Genomic DNA, 26472 nt, shown 5'->3' on the forward strand with positions numbered 1-26472 from the left:
AATTATGGGGGTGCCAGAAGAAGAGAGAGAGCAAGATACTGAAAACCTATTTGAAGAAATAATGACCGAAAACTTCCCCAACCTGGTGAAAGAAATAGACTTACAAGTCCAGGAAGCGCACAGAACCCCAAACAAAAGGAATCCAAAGAGGACCACACCAAGACACATCATAATTAAAATGCCAAGATCAAAAGACAAAGAGAGAATCTTAAAAGCAGCAAGAGAAAAACAGTTAATTACCTACAAGGGAGCACCCATACGACTGTCAGCTGATTTCTCAACAGAAACTATGCAAGCCAGACGGGAGTGGCAAGAAATTTTCAATGTGATGAATAGCAAGAACCTACAACCAAGATTACTCTACCCAGCAAAGCTATCATTCAGAATTGAAGGGCAGATAAAGAGCTTCACAGATAAGAAAAAGCTGAAGGAGTTCATCACCACCAAACCAGTATTATATGAAATGCTGAAAGGTATTCTGAAAGAAGAGGAAGAAGAAAAAAGTAAAGAGAAAAATTATGAACAACAAATACATATCTATCAACAAGCGAACCTAAAAATCAAGTGAATTAAAAACCTGAGGAACAGAATAATCTGGTGAATATAATAGAATCAGGGGCATAGAAAGGGAGTGGACTGATAATTTTCAGGGGGAAAGGGGTATGGGGGGTTCATGAAGAGAATGGACAAAAATCATACACCTATGGATGAGGACAGTGGGGGGGAGGTAAGGGCAGAAGGTGGGGTGGGAAATGGGTGGAGGGGAGCTATGGGGGGAAAAAGGAGAAATAATTGTAATAATTTGAATAAAGATTTATTTTAAAAAAAATAAGATAAAAAAAAACAAAACAAAGTATAGCCCACAGCAATAAATAATAAAAACACAATGAAAAATTTAAAAAAAAAAAAAAAAAAAAAAAGAAAAAACCATCCTAAAATTTATATGGAACCACGGAAGACTCTGAATAGTCAAAGTCATCTTGAAAAAGAAAAACAAAACTGGCCCTAGCCAGTTTGACTCAGTGGATAGAGCATTGGCCTGCAGACTGGAAGGTCCTGGGTTTGATTCTGGTCAATGGCACATGACTAGGTCACGGGCTCAATCCCCAGGAGGGGGCATGCAGGAGTCAGCCAAACAATGATTCTCTCTCATCATTGATGTTTCTATCTCTCTCTCCTTCTCCCTTCCTCCCTGAAATCAATAAAAATATATTTTTTTAAAAAACAGCAAAGCTGAAAGCATCACACTTCCTGATTTCAAACTGTAATACAAAGCTAGAGTATAGGAATGGCATAAACAGTATGGGAATGGCATAAAAACAGACCAATAGATCAACAGAACAGAATCAAGTGAGAGCCCAGAAATAAAGCCACAACATATAACCAGTATTTGACAAGGAAGCCAAGAATATTCAATATGAAAAAGATAAGTCTCTTCAATAAACAGTATTGGGAAAAGTGGATGTTCACATGCAAATGAATAAAACTGTACCCCTGTTATACACCACTCACAAAAATTAATTTTAAATGGATAAAAGACTTAAATATAAGGCCTGAAATTGTAAAACTCCTAGAAGAAAATGGGAAAAGCTCCTTAACCTTTATCTTGGAAATGTTTTTTTAATATAACAGCAAAAGCACAAGCAATAAAAGCGAAATTAAACAAGCAGGGCTACATAAAACTAAAAAGCTTCTGTATAGCAAAGAAACAATCAACAAAATAGGAGAAAATATTTGCAAATCATATACTATCTAATAAGGGGTTATAGTAAAAATATACAAGGAACTCATACAACTCAATAGTAAATAACAGCCCTAGCTGGTTTGGCTCTGTGGATAGAGCATCGGCTTACAGACTAAAGGGTCCCGGGTTTGATTATGGTCACAGGCATAAGCCCAGGTTGCAGGTTCAATCTCCAGTAGGGAGGGTGTAGGAGGCAGCCAATCAATGATTCTCTCTCATCAGTGGTGTTTCTATCTCTCTCTCCCTCTCTGAAATCAATAAAAATAAATTTAAAAAAAAAAGTAATGATACAAACAAGCCAATTTAAAAAATGAGCAAAGGACCTGAATAGACATGTATCCAAAGACATACAAATAGCTAACAGGAACATGAAAAGGTGTTCAATATCAAGAAAATGCAAATCAAAACTACAATGAAAGCCCTAGCTGGTTTGGCTCATTGGATAGAGCATCAGCCTGCGGACTGAAGGGTCCTGGGTTCGATTCTGGTCAAGGGCACATGCCTGGGTTGTGAGCTGGATCCCCAGTAGGGGGTGTGCAGGAGGCAGCTGATTAATGATTCTCATCGTTGGTGTTGGTTTTTTTTATTTATATATATATATATATATATATATATATATATATATATATATATATATATGTATTTTTTTTTAATTGATTTTTTACAGAGAGGAAGGGAGAGGGATAGAGAGTTAGAAACATCGATGAAAGAAACATCGATTCAGCTGCCTCCTGCACACTCCCCACTGGGGATGTGCCCGCAACCAAGGTACATGCCCTTGACCGGAATCCAACCTGGGACTCTTCTGTCCACAGGCCGACGCTCTATCCACTGAGCCAAATAGGTTAAGGCATCATTGGTGTTTCTATTTCTCTCTCCCTCTCCCCCTTCCTCTCTGAAATCAATAAAAATATATTTAACGCCCTTGTTGGTTTGGCTCAGTGGATAGAGCACTGGCCTATGGATTGAAGGATCTCAGGTGCAAATTCCAGTCAAGGGCATGTACCTCGGTTGCAGGTTCCTCCCCAGCCCTGGCTGGGGCATGTGCGGGAGGCAACCAATCAATGTGTGTCTCTCACATGGATGTTTTGCTGTCTCTCCCCCTCTGTTCCACTTTCTCTAAAAATCAATAGAAAAATATCCATGCCCTAGCTGGTTTGGCTCAGTAGAAAGAGCATCTGCCTGCAAACTGAAGGGTCCCGGGTTTGATTCCAGTCAAGAGCATGTGCCCAAGTTGTGGGCTCAAGCCCCAGTAGAGGTGTGCGGTGTGCAGGAGGCAGCCAATCAATGATTCTCTCTCATCAATGTTTCTAATTCTCTATACCTCGCCCTTCCTCTCTGTAAAAAATCAATAAAAAAATATTTTTAAAAAATAAAAAAATATTTTTTAGAAGAAAAATATCCTTGGGTGAGGATTAAAACATAAATAAAGCCCTGGGTTTGGCTCAGTGGACAGATCATCGGCCTGCGGACCAAAGGATCTCATGTTCAATTCTGATCAAGGGCATGTACTTGGGTTGCAGGCTCCCCGGGTTCTGGTCAGGACGCGTGCTTCTCTCACATCAGTGTTTATCTCTGTCTTTCCCTCTCTCTTCCACGCTCCCTAAAAATCAATGGAAATATATCCTCGGATAAGGATTTAAAAAAAATAAATTAATAAGTAATAAAAATGTTTAAAAATATATATAGCCTTGGCCGGCTTGGCTCAGTGGATAGAGAATTAGCCTGAGGACTGAAGGGTCCCGGGTTCGATTCCGGCCAGGGGCACATGCCTGGGTTGTGGGTTTGATCTCCAGTGGGGGGCGTGCAGGAGGCAGCCAATCAATGATTCTCTCTCATCATTGATGTTTCTCTCTCTCTCCTTCTTCCTTCCTCTCTGAAATCAATAAAAAAGAAATATACTTAAAAAATAAAAATAAAAAAAATATATATGTATATACACACATACGCCTTTTTTAAAAATTATAACAAGTAAATAAAAAATATTAAAAAAGAGAATAAATCTCATTTTAAAATATATATTTTTAAAAACTACAATGAGATACACCTGTTAAAATAGCTATTATCAAAAAGACAAGAGAGAACAAAAGTGAACCCTTGGATTGTTGGTGGGAATGTAAACTGGTACAGCCTCTATGGAAAACAGTATGGAAGCTCCTCAAAAAATTAAAAATAGAACTACTATATGATCAGCAATTCCCCTTCTGGGTATATATATCTGAAGAAAATAAAATCTCTATCTCAAAGAAATATCTGTACCCCCACCACAGCCAGGTAGGTGATCATGTCAACATTAACAGTCATAAATCATGTTGATAAATTGTGCCCTTGATATAATATGATGAAAATGACACTTCACCTCTGTGGTCTTCCTACCAAAAACCTACTGCAGCATTAATTACAATAGTCAAGACATGAAAACAACCAAAGTGTCCATCAACACATGAATGATGAAGAAAAATTAGTAAATACACACAATGGAGTATCATTCAGCCATTAAGAAAAGGAAACCCTGCCAAAACCGGTTTGGCTCAGTGGATGGAGCGTCAGCCTGCGGACTGAAGGGTCCCGGGTTCGATTCCGGTCAAGGGCATGTAACTTGGTTGCGGGCACATCCCCAGTGGGAGGTGTGCAGGAGGCAGCTGATCGATGTTTCTCTCCCATTGATGTTCCTGACTCTCTATCCCTCTCCCTTCCTCTCTGTAAGAAATCAATAAAATATATTTAAAAAAAAAAAAAAAAGGAAACCCAGCCACTGTGACAACATAGAGGAACCTTGAGGGCATTATGCTAAGTGAATAAGTCAGACAGAGAAAGACAAGTACTGTATGATCTCACTTATATGTGGAATCTAAAAAAACTGAAATCATAGAAAGAGAGAGCAGATTGATGGTTGATGGGGAAGGGTGGATAGGGGCAATGTCAAAGGGTACAAATTTCCAGTTATAAGATGAAGAGTTCTGGGGATGTAATGTACAGCATGATGACTACAGTCAACAATACTGTACTACATACTTGAGAGTAGCTAAGACAGTAGATCTTGAAAGTTCTCACCACAAAGAAAAAGAAAAGTGATGGATGTGTTAACTAACCTTATTGTGATAATCATTTTACAATATACTTGTATATCAAATCATCATGTTATACACTTTAAACTTATATAATGTCAATTGTATCTCATAAGTCAATAAAACTGTGAAAATTTTTTAATTTTTTTAAATCGTCTAGTTGACAATAAATTGAATATTCCAGCCCTGACCGGTTTGGCTCAGTTGATAGAGCATCGGCCTGCAGACTCAAGGGTCCCAGGTTCGATTCCGGTAAAGGGCATGTACCTTGGTTGCAGGCACATCCCCAGTGGGGGGTGTGCAGGAGGCAGCTGATTGATGTTTCTCTCCTGTCGATGTTTCTGGCTCTCTCTCCCTCTCCCTTTCTCTCTGTAAAAAATCAATAAAATAGATTTTTTTTAAAAAAAATTTGAATATTACAATGAAATACTCTTCAACAGCAAATTTTTTTAATGGTTAAAATAGTAAACTTTATGTTACATGTATTTTATCACAATAAAAAAAAAGAGTGTATTGGAGAGATTATATCATTCCACAACATATATACAGTTTCACTGAATCCTTGTCAGTACTGGCAAGTGCTTTATACTACTTGTGACAGAACTATGTATAAACAAAATTATTTATATAAAGATTACCATGTAGCACCAAGGATATATGAGAACAGAACCTTATCAGAATTCCTGACTACCTCAAAAGTCTGCTTCAGATTTTAAAAAAGACCCACCATTTTGTTTTGTTTTGTGTGTATGTGTCTACTGTTAGCCTTTATCTGTTACCTTTGACAATCAAGACACAGTGTGGTCATGCAGGCAGGGCAATTCAAGACAGCATCACTATTTGGAACAGGCTGTTGTTGTTGACATGGCCTCTGTATTCCAAAACCATGGTATCTTGAACAGAAAAAGAAAGTAGGGGGAAGACACATTAAAACCAGAACTTGATTTCTAATGCTACTCTCCAATAAAAGTAATTAGTAATCCTCAGAAAATTGGTTAATTCTAGGAATGGGGCATACAAGATGAACCTGGAGTTTATTGTTGTGCCAGAAAGTAAGGAAGTGCTAAGAAGGAAAAAAAGAAAAACCTGCCCAGCCGGCTTGGCTCAGTGGTTGAGAGTCAACCTATGAACCAGGAGATCATGGTTTGATTCCCAGTCAGGGCATATGCCTGGGTTTTGAGCTCGATCCCTAGTGTGGGGCATGCAGGAGGCAGCGGATCAATGAGTCCCTCTCATCATTGATGTTTCTATCCCTCTCTCCCTCTCCCTTCCTCTCTGAAATCAATAAAAAATATATTTTTTAAAAAGAAAAGAAAAACACAATGCAATAGGTATGTCAAAGGGGCACAGGAGCCAACTGAAAACAGTCCCAGAGGCCAAAACTAAAGCAATTAGATAAAAAAAAATAAAGTAGTATTGGATTTTAACCCAAAGTATAAATTCTCATGAGTCCATGCTGAATACATAAATGAGGAAGAATAGACAAATCTCACATACAGAAGAATTACAAATAACTTATGAAAATACTCTCCCCTCATAACTCCCTACTCCTTAAATCTGGGCTGCACATAGTGACTTCCTTCCAAAAACCACAGTATGGAAAGAGGGGGGAAAGGGTACCTTTATAGTAGAGAGAAACCTGAGAAACACTACCTAACCAAGATGATTAAAGTCAACTTTAATAGTCATAAATCATGATGACAGTATGTGCCCTTGATATGTGATAAAAATGCTACTTTGCCTCTTTGGTCTTCTCCCAAAAACCTATATAATCCCTGTCTAATCATGAGAAAAACATGAGGCAAATTCCAATTAGAGAGGCTTCCTACAATATACAATCATGCACCACATAACATTTTGGTCAATGACAGAACACATATACAATGGTGGTTCCATAAGATTATTAAGAAGCTGAAAAATTCCTATCACCTAGTGACATCATAGCCATGGTTACATCGTAGTGCAACCATATTACTCAGCAACAAGTTATTAAGTGTTTGTGGTCATGCTGGTGTAAACAAACCTACCACATTGCCAGTAGTATAAAAGTATAGTGCAGGGGAGAAACCAAGATGGCGGCATAGGTAAACACCTAAACTGCTGCCCCGCACAACAATTTCAAAACTACAACTAAAAGACAGAACGGACACCATCCAGAACCACAGGAAAGCTTGCTGAGTGGAAATTCTACAACTAAAAGGAAAGAGGAAAGCTCACGGAGAAGGAGCAGCAAAGAGCTGAGGTACAGAGACACGCACTCACAGAGAGGAAGGGCGGCAGAGTGCCTGGCTAGCTTTCTCTGGCAGGAGGTGAAAGGAAGCCCCAGACCACTGAACCCCAGTTCCGACTGCACTGAACCTCAGTTCCGGGTGAAACCCTGTGGACCCAACTCATACAGGGGGAGTTTGGACTGTCAGGTAGAGAGAAAGGCACACGGAGACTCGGAGACTAGGGGGAGCCGCGGCAGCAGGGGTCTGGAGGCGCGAGTGCGCGCAAAGACTGAATGCGGAGGTTACCACAGGCTATCCCTAGGGGAAGGGAGTCGGAAGCTCCTGACTGCACTGAACCCCAGTTCCGGGCGAGCCCCTGGGGACCCACGCTTTTACGGGGGAAATCTGGACTGTAAGGCGGAAACTCTGGAACCGTGGAAGGCAGAGGTCTGAAGGCGCACGCACACAAGGGCAGAGCTGACGGGAAACCAAGACTGTATGCTCGGCCCTGAGACTCCACCCCTTCCAAGCTGAGCACAGAGGCTTTTGCAATCTGGCAAGGCTAATCCTCTAAGGCTGTCTCCAGCACCGAAAATCTCCCAGTGTAGACACAGCTGATCCTCACAGCCAACTGGCCTGCAGGTCAATTCCTCCCAGTGATACCAACAACAATCAAGGCTTAACTACAACAAGGCTGTACACACAGTCCACAAAGGGGTGCACCAAGAGTGTCCACCTCAGGTTAACTGGGGAGGCCGACCCACTGGGCCATATAGGAAACCTAGCACACAAACCTACCCTACCAACTCAGGGAAGCAGTGAAAAATGGGGAGACAAAGAAACAGATCACAAACGAAAGAAATGGAGGAAAACAAACGACTGGATATAGAATTCAAAACCACGGTTATAAGGCTTTTCAAGAATATCCTAGAAAAGGCAGATAAATATAACGAGACCCTCGAAGATATGAAAAAGGACCAACTAGAAATTAAACATACACTGACTGAAATAAAAAATATTATACAGAGACCTAACAGCAGACTAGAGGAACGCAAGAATCAAGTCAAAGAATTGAAATACAAAGAAGCAAAAAACACTCAACCAGAAAAGCAAAAAAAAGAAAAAAGAAACCAAAAAGTTGAAGATAGTGTAAGGAGACTCTGGGACAACTTCAAGCGTACCAACATCCGAATTATGGGGGTGCCAGAACAAGAGAGAGAGCAAGATACTGAAAACCTATTTGAAGAAATAATGACCGAAAACTTCCCTGACCTCGTGAAAGAAATAGACTTACAAGTCCAGAAAGCACACAGAACCCCAAACAAAAGGAATCCAAAGAGGACCACACCAAGACACATCATAATTAAAATGCCAAGAGCAAAAGACAAAGAGAGAGTATTAAAAGCAGCAAGAGAAAAACAGTTAATTACCTACAAGGGAGCACCCATACGATTGTCAGCTGATTTCCTAACAGAAACTATGCAAGCCAGACGGGAGTGGCAAGAAATTTTCAAAGTGATGAATAGCAAGAACCTACAACCAAGACTACTCTACCCAGCAAAGCTATTATTCAGAATGGAAGGTCAGATAAAGAGCTTCACAGATAAGAAAAAGCTAAAGGAGTTCATCACCACCAAACCAGTATTATATGAAAATAGAGGCCCGGTGCACGAAATTCGTGCACAGGGGAGGGGGGTGTCCCTCAGCCCAGTCTGCACCCTCTCCAACCTGGGACCCCTCGAGGGATGTCCGACTGCCCGTTTAGGCCCGATCCCAGTGGGATCGGGCCTAAACGGGCAGTCGGACATCCCTCTCACAATCCAGGACTGCTGGCTCCCAACTGCTCACCTGCCTGCCTTCCTGATTGCCCCTAACTGCTTCTGCCTGCCAGCCTGATCACCCCCTAACCACTCCCCTGCCAGCCTGATTGATGCCTAACTGCTCCCCTGTCAACCTGTTTGCCCCTAACTGCCCTCCCCTACAGGCCTGGTCACCCCTAACTGCTCTCCCCTGCACGCCTGGGTCCCTCCCAACTGCCTTTCCCTGCAGGCCTGGTCACCCCCAACTTCCCTCCTCTGCCGACTTGGTCACCCCTAACTGCCCTCCCCTGCAAGCTTGATTGCCCCCAACTGCCCTCCCCTGCAGGCCTGGTCCCTCCCAACTGCCCTCCCTTGCAGGCCTGGTCCCTCCCAACTGCCCTCCCTTGCTGGCCATATTGTGGTGGCCATCTTGTGTCCACATCAGGGCAGGATCTTTGACCACATGGGGGCAGCCATCTTGTGTGTTGGAGTTATGGTCAATCTGCATATTACTCTTTTATTAGATAGGATAGAGGCCTGGTGCATGGGTGGGGGCCAGCTGGTTTGCTCTGAAGGGTGTCCTGGATCAGTGTGGGGGTTCCCTTGGGGTATGGGGTGGCTTGGGCGACGGGCTGTGGTGGTTTGCAGGCTGGCCACGCCCCCTGGCGACCCAAGCGGAGGCCCTGGTATCTGGGGTTTATTTATCTTCTACAATTGAAACTTTGTTGCCTGGAACAGAGCCAAGCCTTCTGCTTGCTCCCTGTCGGCAGCCATTTCTATTGGGGTTTATGTATCTTCTATAATTGAAACTTTGTAGCCTTAAGCAGAGGCCTGGGCCGACCAGGGTGCGTGGAAAGCTTGGCTTCCTCCATCACCGGGGGCAACCCTAGCCTCCTGCTCTTTCCAGCTCCGTGGCTGCCACCATTTCTGTTTGGGTTTATGTATCTTCTCTCATTGAAACTTTGTAGCCTTGAGTGGAGGCCTTGGCCGGCAAGGGCAGGCGGAAAGCTTGGCTTCCTCCATTGCCGGGGAAAACCAAGCCTCCCAACTGCTCTCTGTGGCCGTAGCCATCTTGGTTGGGTTTATTTGCATATTCGCTCCTGATTGGCTTGTGGGTGTGGCTTGTGGGCATGGCTTGTTTGTGTGGCGGAGTGATGGTTAATTTGCATATTACTCTTTTATTAGATAGGATGCTGAAAGGTATTCTTTAAGAAGAGGAAGAAGAAAAAAGTAAAGAGAAAAATTATGAACAACAAATACATATCTATCAACAAGTGAACCTAAAAAACAAGTGAATTAAAAATCTGAGGGACAGAATAAACTGGTGAATATAATAGAATCAGGGGCATAGAAAGGGAGTAGACTGATAATTCTCAGGGGGAAAGGGGTATGGAGGGTGCAGGAAGAGACTGGACAAAAATCGTACACCTATGGATGAGGACAGTGTTTGGGGAGGTAAGGGCAAAGGGTGGGGTGGAAACCGGGTAGAGGGGAGCTATGGGGGGAAAAAAGGAGAAACAACTGTAATAATCTGAACAATAAAGATTTATTAAATAAATAAATAAATAAATAAATAAATAAATAAATAAATAAATAAATAAATAAAAATTTTAAAAAAAGTATAGTGCATACAATTATATACAGTACATAACACTTGATAATAAATAACTATGTTACTGGGCTATATATTTACTATATATACTTTTATCATTATTTTGAGTGGACTCTTTCTACTTACAAAAATAAAAAATATACGATATAACAAATGTGCCTTATGCTGGCTGCAGCTGTATACATTTTATGTTTACCAAGTTTCTTTTTTTTTTATACTTTTTTCATCAAATTTATTGGGGTGTCATCTATAATAATAAAAGCATAATAGCCCTAACTGGTTTGGCTCAGTGGATAGAGCGTTGGCCTGCAGACTCAAGGGTCCCAGGTTCGATTCCGCTCAAGGGCATGTACCTTGGTTGTGGGCACATCCCCAGTAGGGGGTGTGTAGGGGCAGCTGATTGATGTTTCTCTCTCATCAATGTTTCTAACTCTCTCTCCCTCTCCCTTCCTCTCTGTAAAAAATCAATAAAAAAAAATTTTTTTTGAAGCGTAATATGTTAATTAGACCGGACGAAGACGGGGCTGCGAGGGAAGCCCGGGTCCTGGGTCCCGGGTCCTGGCGGCCAGAGGGAAGCCCAGGTCCCAGGTGCCAGAGGGAAGCTAGTGTGGGCAGCCAGGGGAAAGAAGGCCTACTCTTGCACAAATTTTGTACATCGGGCATCTAGTTGGTTAATAAGATTATATAGGTTTCAAATGTACAATTCCATGATACATCATCTGTATATTGCATTGTGTACCCACCACCCAAAGTCAAATCTTCTTTTACAATATATTTGACCACCTTTACTACCCCCGCCCCTCTGGTAACCACCACACTGTTGTCTGTTTCTGTAAGTTTTTGTCTTGTTTGTTCAATTGTTTCATGTTTACCATGTCTCTTGGTAGCATCCAGCTGGTCCCTGAAAACATGCCTCATTCGTGTGTATGCAGCGTGAACAGTTGGAGGTTCAATTTAACTGCAACAGGTTTCCAAATGAAAATCTCCAAAAGAAACTTGCCTTGGAACTCTACCCACCGGAGTCAACAATAAAGACTTGGTTAAGGAACCAACGAGTCAAATCAAGGAAGCAGAGGCAGCAGCAGCAGCTATCACTAAAACAACCAAATCAGATTCTTCCAGCCAAGAATGTATCCACCCCACCTGCAACATCAACCAGTCCTTATTATTCCCATAGCTCCCTTCCACCTCAGCCCGTAGGGCCTTCCAATTTGGCATGGGACTCTATCTTCACCAAGGGTCCCACAAGTGATGTCCAAAGGCAAGATCCTCAGTTGGAGAGGCTGGAGCCCTCAGTTCCTGCTTTGTTCCAATACCTATACCATAGAGCAAATCATGGAACTGTACAGTTTTCCTGATGAGGAGGAAATATCTGACTGTTCTTTCCACTGTCTCTATCAGTATCTCACCCACAGGCCCCTGCTAGAAGAAAAAGGTTCTTAGCATCTTTGCTGATGCACTTTAGGTCTGTTGTTTGGGTAAACCTCATCCAGTATGACAAGCTGAGGCCATTCAGCCTGCAGTCTCAGAAACAGCCTGGGGTTCCAAATCCCTCCAGTATAGTGAACTTTGGATGTCTCTGACCAAAGTACTAATAAATACCAGATTGTACAGAAAAACGATCTTCTTGTATCTTGGTACGTGCTTCTCTTCTTTCCTTTACTTACTTCTTAACCCAAATATCTGGGTCGATATCACTGATTTCCATGCAAATGTAAAAATGAGTTTTTTCTGATATTTTGCTGCCTATGAATTCTTCTAAGCCAAAGCCGGTTTGGCTCAGTGGATAGAGCATCAGCCTGTGGACTGAGGGGTCCCGGGTTCGATTCCGGTCAAGGGCACGTAACTTGGTTGCGGGCACATCCCCAGTGGGAGGTGTGCAGGGGGCAGCTGATCGATGTTTCTCTCTCATCGATGTTTCTAGCTCTCTGTCTCTCTCTCTTCCTCTCTGTAAAAAATCAATAAAATATATTTTTTAATAAAAAAAAAAAAAAGACTTATATGGTTTCCCATCTTTATTTAAGTCTTTTATCCATTTTATTTTTGTGTATGGTGTAATTTGGTGGTCTATTTTCATTTTTTTAGATATATCTGTCTAATTTTCCCAACACCATTTTCTAAAGAGACTGTCTTGTCCACTGTATGCTATTGCCTCCTTTGCAAAATATTGAGCATAATGGCTTGGGTTGATTTCTGGGTTCTCTGTTCTGTTCCATTGGTCTATATGCCTGTTCTTGGGCCAGAACCAGGCAATTTTGAGAACAGTTGCTTTGTAATATAGCTTGGTATCTGGTATTGTGATCCCTCCAACTTTGTTCTTCTTTCTCAGGACTGCTGCGGCTATTAGGGGTTTTATGGGTGTGTGTGTGTGTGTGTGTGTGTTTATTCCATATAAATTTTTGGAGAGTTTGTTCTAGGTCTGTGAAATATGTCATTGGTATTTTAATGGGAATTGCATTGAATCTACAGATTGCTTTGGGCATTCTGGACATTTTAATGATACTGATTCTACCAATCCATGAACACAGTATATTCTTCCACTTGTTTATATCTTCCTCTATCTCTTTTTTCAATGTCCTGTAGTTTTCTAAGTACAGGTCTTTTACCTCCTTAATTAAGTTTATTCCTAGGTATCTTAATTTTTTTGCTGCAATGGTAAATGGGATTTTTTTTTTTTTTTTTAGTTTCTCTTTCTGTGAGTTCATTATTGGTGTATAAAATGTCGTAGATTTCTGGGTGTGGATTTTCTATCCTGCTACATTGCCAAATTCATTTATTAAATCTAATAGTTTTTTGATGGAGTATTTAGGGTTTTTATGTACAATATCATGTCATCTGTGAATAATGACAGTTTTACTTCTTCTTTTCCAATTTGGATACCTTTTATTTCTTCTTTTTTTTTTTTTTTTTTAAATATATTTTATTGATATTTCACAGAGAGGAAGGGAGAGAGATAGAGAGTTAGAAACATCGATCAGCTGCCTCCTGCACACCCCCCACTGGGGACGTGCCCGCAACCAAGGTACATGCCCCTGACCGGAATCGAACCCGGGACCCCCCAGTCCGCAGGCCGACGCTCCATCCACTGAGCCAAACCGGTTTTGGCTATTTCTTCTTCTTGTCTTATCACTATGGCTAGCACTTCCAATACTACATAGCTCATAGCAGTATGTTTATGGACACATCTCCTAGGGCAATGGAAACTAAGGAGAAAATAAACAAATGTAACTACATCAAAATATAAAGCTTCTGCACAGCAAAAGAAACCATCAGCCCAGCCGGGTGTGGCTCAGTGGTTGAGTGTCGACCCAGGAACCAAGAGGTCACCAGTTCGATTCCTGGTCAGGGCATATGCCTGGGCTGTGGGCTCAATCCTCAGTGTGGGGCGTGCAGGAGGCAGCCAATCAATGATTCTCTCTCATCATTGATGTTTCTATCTCTCCCTCTTCCTTCCTCCCTGAAATCAATATAAATAAATAAATATATATATATATATATATATATATATATATATATATATATATATATGAAAGAAACCATCAACAAAATAACAAGAAAGCCCACTGCAGGGAGAACATATTTGCCAATGTGACATCTGATAAGGGTTTAATCTATATTATTTATAGGGAACTCATACAACTTAACAAAAGGAAGATAAACAATCCAATCAAAAAATGGATAAAGCACCTAAATAGACACTTCTCGAAAGTGGACATACAGAAGACCAAGAGACATACGAAATAATGCTCAGTCACTAATCATCCAAGAGATGCAAATCAAAATGACAATGAGGTACCATCTCACACCTGTCAGAATGACTATCATCAACAAATCAACAAAGGGTAAGTGCTGGCGCGGATGTGGAGAAAAAGGAACCCTTGTACAATGCTGGTGGGAATGCAGACTGGTGTAGCCACTATGGAAAACAGTATGGACTTCCCTCAAAAAGTTAAAAATGGAACTCCCACTTGACCCAGTAATCTCACTTCTAGGAGCATATCCTAAGAATTCAGAAACACCAATCAGAAAGAATTTATGCACCCCTATGTTCATAGCATCACAATTTACAATATCTGAGGTTTGGAAACAGCCTAAGTGCTCATCAGCAAATGAGTTGATTAAAAAACTATGGTACATCTACACAATGGAATACTATGGTGCTGTAAAAAAAGAACTCTTACCATTTGCAACAGCATGAATGAACATGGAGAGCATTATGCTAAGCGAAGTAAGCCAGTCAGAGAAGGATAAGTATTACATGATCTCACTTATTTGTGGAATATAATGAACAGTGTAAACTGATGAACAAAAATTGATCCAGAGACACAGAAACATTGAACAGACCGTCAAACCTCAGAGGGAAGGCAGGGGGGAGGGGGGTGGTAAGAGATAAATCAAAGGACTTGTATGCATACATATAAACATAACTAATGGACACAGACAGTAGGGGGTGAGGGTATGTGCTGGGGGATGGGAGCAGCCGGGGAGAGGACAATGAGGAAAAAAAGGAGACATATATAATACTTTCAACAATAAAGAATTTAAATTTAAAAAAAAAATTATGCTGAGCCCTAGCTGGTTTGGCTCAGTGGATAGAGCATCGGCTATGGACTGAAGGATCCCTGGTTTGATTTGGTCAAGGGCACATACCTTTTGTAAGGGAATGTTCAAAGTACTATCTTACAGTTATAACATTTAGCCACTAAAAAAAATTGAAACGGATAAATGCTCATCTACCATCACTCCACTATCAGTACCATCACCTCCTCTTTCACCATTTAAAGCAAATATTTATGTGGTATTTGGTTTGAGTTAGGCAATGTTCTAAGGCAGTGGTCGGCAAACTCATTAGTCAACAGAGCGGCAAACCGCGGCTCAAGAGCCACATGTGGCTCACGAGCTGCAGTTTGCCAACCACTGTTCTAAGGACTTCTGGTATATTAACTTATTTAATCTACTAGAGGCCGGTTACACAAAATATGGGGGGGGGGGGGGGCGGGTGTCCCTCAGCCCCTCAGCCCGGCCTGCGCCCTCAGGGGATGTTCGACTGCCAGGGATCGGGCCTAAACTGGCAGTCAAACATCCCTCTCGCAATCTGAAAAGCTCCATGCACCAGTGACCATACTTTTCATACAGGTGCAAGGCATCTTGCTGTTGTATGGGCATCTACATTTTTTTGCCCTGATTATAAAAGGTAGTACATAACATGATCCTTCTGAAGAAGTTGTTCCATTTTCCCCATTTTATGGATGGAAAAACTGAAGCAGAGAGAAGTTAAGTAACTGGCTTTGTCACAGTTAAAAGTGTCAGAATCAGGGCTGACCACAATATGTGCAATAGCCTTGCCAGGTTTTAATTTTTAAATCTAAGAGACTGTTCCCAATATATAGGGTAGGTCCCTAGGCCTGGTCTGGGATCAGGGCCATCTGTGGGGCGACCAGCAGGCGGGGCGATCTGGGGGCCCCCCTGCTGACACCTGCCTTGGCTGGCGGCCGGGGGCCTGCCCGCTGGCCCCCCCCGCTCAACCCTAGCCCCTCACACTACCCCCCCTCCCTCCCCCTGCCGCCGCTGCCGCAGCTGCCACTGCCACTGGTCACCTTCCTCTCGGTTGGGGGCAGCTACTGCATTGAGCGTCTGTCCTGGTGGTCAGTGCGCGTCATAGCGACCAGTTGTTCCCCGTTCAGTCTATTTGCATATTAGGGTTTTATTATATAAGCTAGGCTCTCTCTGAAAGAATATGCAAGAACCTGGTCATTGTGGTTTCTCTGGAAAGGGAGGCTAGGGAAACTAGAGTCTGGCTTAGGGACTTAAGTTTTTACTGTATCCTGTTATATTGCTTTGAAATTAACATATACATTGTATTAACTTTAATATTAAAAAATGAATAAAGGCCGACACTACATCAAAATATATCTGGATTTGAAAAATATAAATTCTTGGACCCCACCTTACCGGAATCAAAACTTCCTAGACTACAACTCAAGGGTTTGCATTTCATTCTCCCTAGGTAACTCTGAACCACAACCAGGTTAAGGAAGCACTATATAATAGACGCAAGTTACCTAGTTTTTATTTTATGACATATCAGCCTTTATAAAATCAAATTTGAATATGAAGTTTCCTCTTGAAATGATGAATATGGTTGGAAATTAAATAGAAGTGTGAATATACTCAATGTCACATTAGTGTGAATATATTAAATGTCAGTATATTTTAAAATGATTAGTTTTATGTTATGTGAATTTTACTTCAATTATTAAAAATCCAATTTATAAACAGTTAAAACAGTTCAGATGCAAAACATAACATCCACTCTTCATCCACATAAACTCTTAATTTCCAATACATTTAAATTGTGTCTATTTTTTTTAATTCATTTTTGGTTCTTTTTTTTTAATATATTTTTTATTGATTTGAGAAGGGAGAGGGGGAGAGAGATAGAAACATCAATGATGAAAGAGAACCACTGATCAGCTGCCTCCTGCACGCCCCCCACTGGGGATCGAGCCCACAACCCAGGCATATGCCCCTGACCGGAATCAAACCTGCGACCCTTCAGTCCGCAGGCCGATGCTCTATCCACAAAGCCAAGCCCAGGGCCATTTCTGGTTCTTGAATGGAAAGACTGACTACAACAGTTTGAATTCAAAAGTTTTTTTAAAAATCAACTTTCTGACTGAAATTTGCTTCATTTTCAAAATTAAGTATTCAGCAGTTAGTTCTCAAACGTCTTTATGTACATCTATATAAGCATACACATACATTCAAAATGTGAATGTAGTGAGTTTATCTTTTAATCATTTTCTCTAAAGATTCTAAATATTAAATTTCAGTTCTTACCCTCTTCTCCGTGCATCAACCCAGGCCTGATCTCTGTTATCTTTTTCAGGATCATATAGTAATTCATCATTTGTTAGAATCCTGTGTCGTTTCTTCTTTTTTCTCTTGGTCACCAGTGCTAATTTCAAAAATGTTAAGGATATGGCTAAGTATCATGTCTAAAGTTCACACTTTCTTTTTAATCCTCACCTGAGGATATTTTTTCCATTGATTTCTAAACAGAGTGGAATGGAAAGGGAGAAGGACGGGGAGGAAAAGGGAGGAGGAGGGGAAGGGGAAGGGAGGGGGAGGGGAAGGGGGAAAGGAGGGGAGGGAGAGAAACATCTATGTGAGAGACACATGGATTGGCAGCCTCCTGCACGCACCCCTACTGGGGCTGGGGAACCTGCAACGGAGGTACTGCCCTTGACCGGGAATCGAACCCAAGACCTTTCAGTCCTCAGGCTGACACTCACCACGAGCAAAACCGACCAGAGTTAAAGTTCATACCTTTTTAATACAGAATGAAGAATCCCATTTCCTAAGCTACATATTTATTCTATTTATATTTTCCTTTTAAAAAATTTTAACTATTCCTCCAAGTACAGTTATTGCCCAATTAGAAGGCATTAAAAAGAAGATGACAGAGGAGGCAAAACTGTTTTTTCACTGAAAACTGTTATCTCAAACTGGTATTTAAGTAATGAAAATTGAGTCCAAAAAGGCTACTCAAAGCAAGGCAAGAATAGAAAATATTTTTGACATCTAAATTTTCTACAAGTTCCCATATATAAAATGCTACTGAAATCATAAAAAAAAAAATTTCAAGTGAATGGAAAAAAATATGGTCATCTACATACACTAGACTTTTATATATATATATATATATATATATATATATATATATATATATATTTTATTGATTTTTTACAGAGAGGAAGGGAGAGGAATAGAGAGTTAGAAACATCAATGAGAGAGAAACATCAATCAGCTGCCTCCTGCACACCCCCCACTGGGGATGTGCCTGCAACCAAGGTACATGGCCCTGACCGGAATCAAACCTGGGACCCTTCAGCCCGCAGGCCAACGCTCTATCCACTGAGCCAAACCGGTTAGGGCTACACTAGACTTTTAAAATGTACTTGAGCATGTCAATATTTAATAATATATAAAATTATTTCTTTACCAAATAAATTTATTATTTGTGTATTCCAATGTAATTACTGATATAGTAAATTAGTTTTGGGTCTTGTCAATATGTTCATCTTCACTCAAATTGTATACAAAACCAATTCCAAAGAATAGAGGCTGATTTTTTTTTTTAAATATATTTTATTGATATTTTACAGAGAGGAAGGGAGAGGGATAGAGAGCTAGAAACATCGATGAGAGAGAAACATCGATCAGCTGCCTCCTGCACACCCCCCACTGGGGATGTGCCCGCAACCAAGGTACATGCCCTTGACCGGAATCGAACCCGGGACCCCTCAGTCCGCAGGCCGACGCTCTATCCACTGAGCCAAACCGGTTTCGGCTAGAGGCTGATTTTTAAAAAATAACAAGCCCTAGCTGGTTTGGCTCAGTGGATAGAGCGTTGTTGGCCTGCGGACTGAAGGGTTCCGGTCGAGGGCATGTGCCCTGCTTATGGGCTTGATCCCCAGTGTGGGGTGTGCAGGAGGCAGCAAATCAATGATTCTCTCTCATCACTGATGTTTCTCTTTTTCTCTCTCTCTCTCTCTCTCTCTCTCTCTCTCTCTCTCTCTCTCTCTCTCTCTCTCTCTCTCCCCCTTCTTCTCTGAAAGCAATAAAATTACATTTTTTTTAAAAATCAAGTTAGGGTGCGGAAACTGGTTTGGCTCAGTGGATAGAGCGTCGACCTGCGGACTGAAGGGTCCCGGGTTCGATTCCGGTCAAGGGCATGTACCTTGGTTGCGGGCACATCCCCAGTGGGGGGTGTGCAGGAGGCAGCTGATCGATGCTTCTCTCTCATCGATGTTTCTAGCTCTCTATCCCTCTCCCTTCCTCTCTGTAAAATATCAATAAAATATATTTTAAAAAAATAAATAAAAATAAAATAAAATAAAAATTAAAAAATAAAAATCAAGTTAGGGAGAATTCTGCAAGGGGGGTAAAAAAATATAGAAACTGCCCTGGCTGGTTTGGCTCAGTGGATAGAGTGTCGGCCTGCGGACACAAGGGTCCCAGGTTCGATTCCGGTTGGGGGCATGTGCCTTGGTTGCGGGCACATCCCCAGTGGAGGTTGTGCAGGAGGCAGCTGATTGATGTTTCTCTCTCATTGATGTTTCTGACTCACTGTCCCTCTCCCTTCCTCTCTGTAAAAATCAATAAAATATATTAAAATATATATATATATAGAAACTATTTGCAAGTGTGAAAACAAATGTTGCTGTGCTAGGGAACCTGAAAGAAGAGGGGGGGCCAAGAGCCCAGAGTTGGAACATAATCTCCCTTTCCTGAGTTGTGCCTATGCAGTGCCAGTGTTGGTCCTTATATGTATGTACTCCCATCTGTTCTTTTTTTATTTCTTGTGGTAAAATTGGTATACAAGGTTATACATATTTCAAGGTGTACAACATTACAGTTCAATATTTGTACCACATCTGTTCCTATTCATCGATCCTGCTTTTGTTTTCACATCAGCACCCTGCAATTTCTTTGAAAAAATCAAACACAGGGAAATCCTAATACAAAATAATTCCTAAATAAACTTTTTTTCATAAAATATAACTGCTAAACCTGGTAAACATTTGACTTACCTGTTTTGTCTTCATCCTCAGAATCAGAATCAAAATATATATCATCATAGTACTTTGTGGAAGCTGTTCCAACTTTCCCATTTCCTGAAGAAGACCCTGTTCAAACCATAAGGGAAGTTTACAGACTAAACCTTACATAATTGACAAGGAAAAATCTCCATATATTCTTCCATCACTTCAAAGTAATATCAACTCATTCCCAATCTCATTTGGATAGAAAAATATTTTCACATCAATGACTTACTAGATTGGTGCCCCATGCATTACAGAGAGCTGCCCCTCCTGATTAAATGCTCCAGATCATGGGATTATTTTTTTCTCTCCCTTCCCACATATCTAATTAAATAGCCTATTTTCAGGTTGCCAGCATACATATCTCTACCTTTCAGCCATGCAATTTACTGTGGAGAACAGGGAATAAACATCTTGTTTTAAAGGAACTTCAGGGGAGAGTAAGAGTTCTACAGAGAGGCAGGGGAATGACTCAAGAACTCATTTGTGCCTAGTGCTATGACATTACATATACCAGTGGTCGGCAAACTCATTAGTCAACAGAGCAGCAAACCGCGGATGCGGCTCGCGAGACGCGGTTTGCCGACCACTGACGTATACTTATGTCATCATATGCCTGCATCCTAATTCTTCCTCTTAAAATCTGCTTTTGTTTTTATTATCATCATATACACTTTCTTAACAGCTAATACATAGCATATCAACATGGAAACCAATGCTGAGGAGTCCTATCACAAATCACTGTTTGAGTCAGATACAGTTTACGTATGAAAATGAAGTATTTCATTACTTAATAAAATAAGATAGGAATTTGTGCTGACACATCATTCAACCTGCCATATCAGTGCTATGTAACCTAAATATACTTCTATAAACCTGCTTATTTTTTTCTCCTGGGGTAAAAATTACAAAAGGAGCCCTAACCGGTTTGGCTCAGTGGATAGAGCGTCGGCCTGCGGACTGAAAGGTCCCAGGTTCGATTCCAGTCAAGGGCACGTACCTTGGTTGCGGGCACATCCCCAGTAAGGGGTGTGCAGGAGGCAGCTGATCGATGTCTCTCTCTCATCGATGTTTCTAACTCTCTATCCCTCTCCCTTCCTCTCTGTAAAAAATCAATAAAATATATTTAAGAAAAAAAAAAATTACAAAAGGAAATCACGCAAATAAACAGTATTAAATAATCTCTTTCCAATAACACAGAAAAATTCTTCACTAGTCATCAAAGAAAACTATGCTCAGGCTGCCAAACACATTTATTCATTCACTCAATAAATATTTACTGAGTTGCCCTGGCCCATGTGGCTCAGCTGGCTGGGAATCATCCCAGACACCAAGAGATTGCTGGTTAGATTCCCAGTCAGGGCACATGCATGGGTTTTGGGCTCAATCTCGGGTAGGGGGCATGCAGGAGGCAGTCAATCAATGTTTCCCTCTCACATTGATGTTTCTCTCTCTCTCTCTCTCTCTTAAAAAAAAAATCAAAAAATCAAGCCCTAGCTGGTTTGCCTAAGTGGATAGAGCATCGGCCTGAGGACTGAAGGGTCCCAGGTTTAATTCCGGTCAAGGGCACATGCCCGGGGTTGCAGGCTTGATCCCCAGTAGAGGGCGTGTAGGAGGCAGCTGATGAATGATTCTTTCTCATCATTGATGTTTCTCTCTCTCTCCCTCTCCCTTTCTCTCTGAAATCAATAAAAATATATTATAAAAAAAATCAATAAGAATTTTTTTAAAAGTTCAGCTTATCCACTTAAAAAAATAATATCTATATATATGGTATTTATTTATTTACTTACTGAGTACCTACTGAAGGTTCTGGAGACACAAAAGAGCACAAACAAGGTTCTTGCCCATACAGAGCTTGGAAAAATATCTTTACTGAAATCTAACTAAAAGTTTACCTGTTTCCAGGGAGGATAATTTGACCTCCATTGTTTTTATGGTGGAATTTAATTCAGCTTCCATTTCTTTTTCAAATTCATCTTCACTAGATTCACTTTCTCCAGTAAGACATTCTCTGATGAGTTTTCGTTTTTGGTCAGGAGTTCCATGTAAAAGCACATCCACTTCATCTTCAGAACTAATATAAATTTAAATCATAAAAAATATGAATATTAAAGAATTAAAATAACTTACAATTCCCACCACCTCACTGCCCAATAAGTTTAAGCTTATAAGGTTGCATTTGATTTATCTGGCATATTACATAGAGCTATTCTCACTTAATAGATCAAACATTTTTGCATATTTCCAAATATATTTTTTAATGTTAACATAACACTTCCTCTTGTAAAAGTTGTACATTTATTTCTAGATCTTTGCTATTAAACACTAGAATGAACATCTTTGTATATATAACTTTGTTTATTTCCTTAGGATGAATGTCTAGAATTAGATACAAACATCTTTCTGACTTCTTTGATTATCACACTGCTTTCCAAAGGATTGTACCAATTCTAATTTTATCAGCAATGAAAAGTTTACTCCACAGTTTTTTAAAACTCAGGACATTTAAATTAAACCTAAAATGCCCATCCAGTGTGACTCAGTGGTTGAGTGTCAGCCTAGGAACCAGGGGGTCACAGTTCAATTCCCAGTCAGGGCACATGCCCGGGTTTCCGGGCTTGTCCCCAGTAGGGGGCGTGCAGGAAGCAGCCGATCAATGATTCTCTCTCATCATTGATATTTCTGTCTCTCCCTCTCCCTTCCTCTCTGAAATCAATAAAAACATTTTTAAATTAATCCTAAAATATGTAATATATCTCTAATATCCACATAAAATGTTAACCTACAGTATTAAACATTACAATTTAAAAGGCACAGTGCTACCCGGCTGGTGTTGCTCAGTGGTTAAGCATCGACCTATGAACCAGGAGGTCAGGGTTCGATTCCCAGTCAGGGCACATGTCTGGGTTGCAGGCTCGATCCCTAGTGTGGGGTGTGCAGAAGGCAGCTGATCAATCTCTCATCATTGATGTTTCTATCTCTCTCTCCCTTTCCCTTCCTCTCTGAAATCAATAAAAATATATTTAAAAATTCTCTATAATAAAAGGCTAATGTGCAAATTGTCCCCTCAACTAGGAATTCGACCAGAAGTTCAACCAGGAGGTGGGGCCGGCCCACCAACCACCTGTGGCCCCTCCCCCCAGCCATCCCCCCACAGCCCCCCCCCCACCATGATCAGGGGTGGGGTCATCCAGCCAGCCAACCACCTGCAGCCCAGCCCAATCGGCCCGATCAGGGCAGCTGGCTGGACCCCACCAGTGCACAAATTCGTGCACCGAGCCTCTAGTAAAAAAATAAAAGGCACAGTGCTGCAGAGAATTACAAAGAGAGAGAAAACTAAATTATATCCCAAGTTCTCCTGAGCAATTTCTGCCAATTTACTTGGCCTTCTGTGCCTGGGTTTCCCTAACAATAGGAATGGGACAAAATTAAACCAGATTATCAGCAGAAATATCTGAAATGCCCAAAACAGTTCTAATACAGTCAACAGTACATAAATAATGCTCAGTTACTCATGGTCTGATGAATACTTACAGACTATTCTTGGTTTTTGGTTTTCTATTTTTGTCTTCTAGACAATGCTTTTGAGCCTCTAGCAGAAAGTAAATCAGAAAAATCCAACTCACAACAATCAATTTTAACCCAAGATGTCAATATCTGACCCAAGATGTCAATGCTGCCAAGGTTGAGAAATCCTGATCTATTCTATATTTAAGTGTTTCCAAAGTGTGGGACATAGATTATTTTAATGAGTAGCAGAATAGACGATGGCCCATTAAAGAATACTAAAGCCATTGCTAGTGGGAATGTAAAATGGTACAACCACTATGGAAAACAGCGTGACAGTTTCTTATAAAACTAAACATACAATTACCATACAACTCAGCAATTGAACCCCTGGGCATTTATCCCAGAGAAATGAAAATGTATATGCACACAAAAACCTATACATGGCCCTAGCCCAGTGGTCGGCAAACTGCAGCTCGTGAGCCACATGCGGCTCGCGAGCCACGGTTTGCCACGGTTGACTAATGAGTTTGCCGACCACTGGAATAGGAGCTTAATCACAAGGAACAACAACAGCCTGTAATTATTGGAATCGAGAGTCTAGGTCAGTGGTCGGCAAACTCATTAGTCAACAGAGCGGCAAACCGCAGCTCGCGAGCCACAGTTTGCCGACCACTGCCCTAGCCAGTTTGGATCAGCAGATTGGCCTATGGACTGAAGGGACCCTGGTTCAATTCCAGTCCAGGGCACATACCTCGGGAGCCACCAGCCATGGTCAGGGGCATGCAGGAGGCAACCAATCAATGTGTCTCTCTCATATCAGTGTTCTCTCTGTCTCTCCCTCTCCCTTCCACTCTCTCTGAAAATCAATGGAAAAAATGTCCTCAGGTGAGGTTTAAAAAAAAACACCTATACATGAATGTTTATAGCAGTTTTATTTACAATAGTCTAAACTTGAAAGATGTCCTTCCTTCAACAAGTGAATGGTTAAATGAGGAATATTACTCAGCAATAAAGAAAGAAATGAACTATTAATACCTAAAAAAGTGGGGGTGAATCTCCAGAGAACTATACTGAGTGAAAAAAGCCAATACCAAAAGGTTACATACGCAGAATTCCACTTACATGTTTTTGAAAAGGACAAAATTATAGAAATGGAGGACAGACTAGCAGTTACCAGAGGTTAAGTGGGGCATGAGGGGTGGGAAGTAGGGAATATGAACGCTCCTCATGCTGATGGAAATGTTCTGTAACTTGACTGTATTCATATCAATATCCCAGTTGTGCTATTGCACTAGTTCTGCAACATGTTAACATTGGAGGAAACTGAGTAAAGGGGACACAATCTCTCTGTATTATTTCTTACAACGACATGTGACTCTAGTTGTAAAAACAAAATGTTTAATTTAAAAAATAAAAACACAAGGCAAGAGTGTTATTCTTTTTGCAAATTTTCTTCAATCTTTGTGATTATTTCCAAAGTCTCAGCATTTAGCACTGCTAGTCAAGGCAATTATGTCATGGGCCCTGCATATTCTTGTTGAGTATACCAGGAATGCAAAGTTCGAAACACTCTTTACCTAGGCCATTTTTCAGGGTTGTTTGAAGTAAAAAAAAAAACTTGATGGAGCCCTAACTGGTTTGGTTCAGCGGACTGAAGGGTCCCAGGTTCAATTCCGGTCAAGGACATGTACCTTGGTTGCAGGAACATCTCCAGTGGGGGGGTGCAGGAAGCAGCTGATTGATGTTTCTCTCTCATCAATGTTTCTAACTCTTTCTCCCTCTCCCTTCCTCTCTGTAAAAAATCAATAAAATATTAAAAAAAAAAAAAAAAACTTGATGGATGAGGTGATGTCCCTTCCTAGGACAAAGAGCAGGCTTATTTACTGCCTGCTGTAAAAGAGGTAGATTCCAAGCTCATGTGGTCCTCAGCCAGGATACCAATCCACTGAATGTTAGCATCCATCTTGGTCTCTTTGCATAACCTCTGTAGAAGTTAGGAAGAGCAACCAATACCAACATAATGTTCATGCTGCCTGCTATGCTGTGAGTTTTCTGTAACCCAGGAGTCTCAGATCTCCTGCCAGCTTCCACAAAACAGTGACAGGCTATAAAATATTATCTTATAAAGAGGAGTAAAATCAAATCTTGACAGATACCTCTTACCTCTCTAACACAATCTCCCTTTTTTTTAAAAAAAAAATATATTTTATTGATTTTCTACAGAGAGGAAGGAAGAGGGATAGAGAGTTAGAAACATCGATGAGAGAGAAACATCGATCAGCTGCCTCTTGCACACCTCCTACTAGAGATGTGCCCGCAACCAAGGTACATGCCCTTGACCGGAATCGAACCTGGGACCCCTCAGTCCGCAGACCGATGCTCTATCCACTGAGCCAAACCGGTCTTGGCACAATCTCCCTTTTTAAAACAAACACTGGATTCAGAGCCTCAAGCAGGCAATACTGCCTTAAAGCATTGTTTTGTTTTCATAGTATTTATTTTTTTCACTACTTTACAATTAACAACTGTCAGGATTATAACGCTTTCTTTAAGATATTTAACTACAAAAGTGTAAAGTGACTTAAAGAAAAGTGTTAAATAACACAAGTGAATATGGAGATGGTAACGGCTGAATAACTCAAGTACAGGAAACACTCCTCTATTCCAATCAAACTGAATTACTAATTGAAGTCTATACCTCCTTTCACAGACCTGACCCTTTAAGTAAACTCTCTTTCACAGGGAATCCTGGAATCCACCCTCACTCCTCACAACAGAAATCTTCACAACAGCCTGATCTCCCATGCCTAGGACCCCTCCCCGGGATAACGGAAGGAAACACTGTGATTCAAAGTAAGCCAGTTTTACAGAAAGCTCAATCCGACAAAATGTTTCAAAGTTATAAGTAGGATCTGCTG

The 26472-nt window shown here is 41.0% G+C and overlaps 1 protein-coding gene across 5 annotated transcripts in view; it reads right to left on the reverse strand.

Moving 5' to 3' along the window:
- The window catches only part of EAPP (E2F associated phosphoprotein), a 42884-nt gene that overhangs the window by 15499 nt on the left and 913 nt on the right, over positions 1 to 26472 (reverse strand). For 3 of the 5 annotated variants that reach the window (XM_080676443.1, XM_080676444.1, XM_080676442.1), the window contains exons 2-4: positions 21940 to 22118; positions 20030 to 20125; positions 5592 to 5705 (exon numbers count right to left, since the gene is read on the reverse strand). In XM_080676443.1, the coding sequence (XP_080532569.1) occupies positions 5635 to 5705; positions 20030 to 20125; positions 21940 to 22118 (346 nt within the window). In that variant the 3' untranslated portion in view covers positions 5592 to 5634. Of the gene's footprint in view, positions 1 to 5591; positions 5706 to 17273; positions 17392 to 20029; positions 20126 to 21939; positions 22119 to 26472 lie in introns of all 5 variants that reach the window. The other 2 variants (XM_080676440.1, XM_080676441.1) reach the window with 2 other exon arrangements.

Source organism: Plecotus auritus, assembly GCF_963455305.1.
Source record: "Plecotus auritus genome assembly, chromosome: 1".
NCBI classification, from domain to species: domain Eukaryota; kingdom Metazoa; phylum Chordata; class Mammalia; order Chiroptera; family Vespertilionidae; genus Plecotus; species Plecotus auritus.